The sequence below is a fragment of the Gymnoscopelus microlampas genome (assembly GCF_963454915.1).
Source record: "Gymnoscopelus microlampas genome assembly, chromosome: 4".
NCBI classification, from domain to species: Eukaryota; Metazoa; Chordata; class Actinopteri; order Myctophiformes; family Myctophidae; genus Gymnoscopelus; species Gymnoscopelus microlampas.
This window is the reverse complement of record NC_139941.1, coordinates 51,193,952-51,197,953: the sequence shown is the minus strand read 5'-3', so window position 1 is coordinate 51,197,953 and position 4,002 is coordinate 51,193,952. Positions and strand designations below refer to the sequence as shown.

Genomic DNA, 4,002 nt, shown 5'->3' with positions numbered 1-4,002 from the left:
TCGGCCGATAATATCGGGAGGCCGATAAAATCGGACATCCCTAATTTTCACAATTCTTGCCTCTTTCTTGTTATGTAATATCTGACAATTTTGGCCCAGTTTGGTATTAAAAGGTCTTAAAATCTTATTTTCTATCAATTACACACCCAATCAAGCCTTGAATTCATGGAGTTTCTTTTGTCTTTTTTTCCTAAGATTTATTTTTGGGATTTTATGCCTCTATTGACAGGACAGTAGGCTGACAGGAAATGGGGAGAGAGAGATGGGGAGTGTGACATGCAGCAAAGGCCGTCGGGATCGGGACTTGAACCCGCGACACGCTGTCAGGCTACACTGAGCCTAGGTACCTGGACCGCTACGCAAGTAGTCCAGGCCTCCTTTGACATATTTTGGGTGAACTACTCCTTTAATGGATGGATGGAGGGAGGGAGGGAGGGAGGGATGGAGGGGTAAAAGGCGTGGGGTTAGAGGTGTGTGTCTGCGATGGGGATGCGTCTCAGCTCTACGATCTGGGAGTGGTCCTCCACGCTGCCTCCGTCGTGGCTGTCGTGAGCCGACTCCGTGTCGCTCATATTGAGGCCCGTTCCTGAAACAAAAACAAACATAACAGAGACACAAGCTTTTAGAAACACAACGTATCCATATTTTAAACTTTTTGTGTGTTTTTTCGTGGCACAATGTTTGCCTTTTTCTTACGTACCATTTGACAATTTGGTATTAAAAAGGTCTTAAAAGTCATTAACTTGTAACTATAGAAATGTGCAGATACCCTGTATACACTTATACTGTATGTTGGTTTGTTTACTGTTGGGTGAGAAAACAACATTGCACATTAACACATTTGGTGCCAGAGTTGTATTAAAAAAGTGACGTTGAGTGCCAGAGATCTCACCGTTTGTAACCGCTACGCTGTTTACAGCTGCAGACTCCACGGCGAGCACCCCCCCCCGCCCCCAAAAAAAAAAAACATTTGTGGACCCCACCTGAGGGTCCTGTCCCGGAGTTTGGGAACCACTGGGGTCACACAGGTTGCCCTCATTAAGTCCAAAAATCCACACAACAGGAGCCACACCGTTTCCACATGATTCCATTTTTCATTCTACAAAAACCGATCTGCTATTTATGTCTGAATGTTGGCCTATGCTGAGCTGTGCGGAAGAGGCATGGTTCACGTGACCAGGCGTCATGTGGTTACAGCATAAAGGGATCATCATACACATTACATTTACGTTTTTTAACTCACTTACAAGTGTGATGTAAGTGCGTGAGTTAATTGTGTTCTTGTAAACGTGTGGGTCAAGGTAATGATGTAAAGCTGTTTGAGTGACATAACACCTAGAGAGGCAGCTCATGATAACACATTATATCACTATTATTACATAATCGCCTATGATCGCAATCATTTGAGATAATCACAATTACAGAGTTTTTGCATAATCGTCATAAACGTTTCCATTTATCTTGCCGTGTACATTTTCAAACATTTTCATAATTAATTAGCAGAAATAGCAGATCTGCAAGCTCTCAACGCATCGCAATTGCGACACGCTTGTACGACAAAGTAAAGTTGAAATGGTCGTCTCTGACGGAGATAAGAGGTTTCTGCCCCCCGACAGCAACGATATGGAGATACAAGGTTTTGTGACGTGTGTGTGTGTCTCTGCAATAACAGCGTTAATGGTTGACTACCTAATGGAGAGTGAAACTCCTCATTACGGCCGCTTCTCGCTGACCTGTGTCAGGTTGTAGAATATGTAATTCAGATTAGGGTATTATCTTTACGGCTGACCGGACGGTGGCTGGCTGGCTGGCTGCTCAGGGAGGGAGTGCAGAGGTACAGATTGAAAGGAGGTTAGAAGTTCAGTGTGAAGCTATAGTAGCTGGTGGGTGGGTGTGTGGGGGTGGGATGGGGGGAGCAGAGGTCACTGTGGAAAGTGCAAACGATTGTGCTGCCGGGCAAAGAATAAATAATAGATGTCCTCCTTGTCACTGGATGCTGCAGAATCCCATTTTGGTTTTTGCTCCTTGGTTCACACAAATATCAGCCAACAATGATTAACTACATCTCTTTTTTCTCTTCTTTTTGGGGGGGAAATGAAAAAAGAAGAATAAAATAAAAGAAAATGTATGAAACACGTATTAGAAGGACAATTCTCACCAGAACCAAGGACGTGTGTTTTCAATGACCTATCATGGTTAAAATGGAGTTTGAAGTTGGGTTTGTATAAGAAGGGGGCGTGTCTGATAAAATTAATATCAAATACAGATCCTTGACGTCATCAAGCACTGCGTCATCGGAGCTATAGTTCTAGTTTTGCATCTTTGTATCTGTTGTAGCAGCTACAAACGGTGGGTGTTACTTTGTATCTTCATGTCTGGCTTCCATTGAAAATGAATGGTATCGTTTACCAATTCAGATTTGTATAACTGAAATGGCATAATTCCATAGATAGATCTATATTTTGTATACAGTACACAATGTATATACAGTACATGCCACTGTTTTTCCAAAGCCATGGTCATGGACTTTGAGCAGAGCCGGGCCACTCTGACTTAATTAACACTTTGGCAAAGTGTCTATATTCAATAATAAGAATGAGTACATTATATTGCTGAGTTTGCACACAAGGGTGCCAATAAATTCTTCCTCCCTGGACTGTTTACTGCAGGCTATCTGAGGCTGAGGTGAACGGCAGGCCAGTTCAGGACGAGAGAGAGAGAGAGTGTGAGGAGTTAGGGTACGTGTCACTGTGTGCCTTATTGTTTTTTTGTTTCTGTTTGCTGCAGGGACGTGTCTCCAAAACACATTTCTCCCAAGGGAGACAAAATAAAGTAACCTTGAACCTTGAACCAACTGTTGAAACAACCGTCTCTACGTTACAACTGTCCGATTACCGCACGTGCACAAACTCACACACACTTTGTTTTTACCGCCCCTACTTGATCATGCCCCAGCGTCACACAATAGCATCAAAGGTAGCAGATCAACAAGCTCGAAACGCATTGCGAAGTGCTGCATTTTGAGCTTGTCGGTCTGCTAAGTTGGCTCAGTTTGAACGGTTTTGTACATGTGAGGTTTCCACCCGACAGATACGATATATACTGTATGCACACATGCACAAACACACATGCATGCAGCCACACAATGTCACACAAATACTGTCGGCAGGACTTCCCAAACCTTTTAGCTCGAGACCCAAAACACACATTTGGTGGTGGGTGTCTTCCGGGACCCCCAAACTCACACATCGCGACCACGTTGTTATGAGCTTGTAGATTTAAATTATTTTTTAAACGTTTAAGTTAATTTATGTTTTTTTTTCCATCTATGATTTTTTTTAATTTTTAAATTTTGATATACAAAAAAATGGGTCCGCAACCCCAAAAATAGATCCCAACCCATTGTTTGGGAAACACTGCTAGGGTGAACATCTATTATTTCGTCTCTATATGGAGATAAGAGGTTTCTGCCGGACAACAACAAACCCCCCCCCCTCTCTCTCTCTCTTCACCCTCTTCTGGGTCCGGTTCAGTTCAGTCTGTCATGACGACACACTCAAACGCTGCTGCGTTGCAACTCGACTCTCCCCAATAAATCCAGGCTTATTAACACCTCCAAGTCTCTCACACCCACCAACCCACAAGAGGGAACTTTTAATTTGGCGTCTCCTTGGTGACATCCTGTGTTTGTCTGGGATGCATGCAAGTAGCTGACCAGAGAGGGGAGGAGGGGGGGGGGGTCTGGTTAACCCATTAAGACCTGAAGCAGATACTACAAATGTCTTCTAAATCAGGGGTTCTCAAACTTTCTTGGCTCAGGGTACTCCTGTAAATAACTTTTTCATGACCCCCTGACTGACATTGTTACCAACTGACATTGTTACTTTATAACACCTTACATTTATGACATATTTACGATACGGAAATATGTAAATCTTTCCCCCTGAGATACAGGTTGTCACGAGGAAAACTTGAGTGTTTCCCTTACAGGACTTTTTTTGG

The 4,002-nt window shown here is 43.3% G+C and overlaps 1 protein-coding gene across 1 annotated transcript in view; it reads right to left on the bottom strand.

The window, feature by feature from the left end:
* Positions 1–304: 304 nt before the first annotated feature.
* Positions 305–4,002, bottom strand: part of adgrv1 (adhesion G protein-coupled receptor V1) — a gene marked incomplete at its 5' end in the record, with an annotated part of 261,294 nt that continues 257,596 nt past the window's right edge. Inside the window, 1 exon segment of the mRNA XM_084055548.1 lies at positions 305–586. Within this exon segment, the coding sequence (XP_083911674.1) occupies positions 465–586 (122 nt within the window). The 3' untranslated portion in view covers positions 305–464.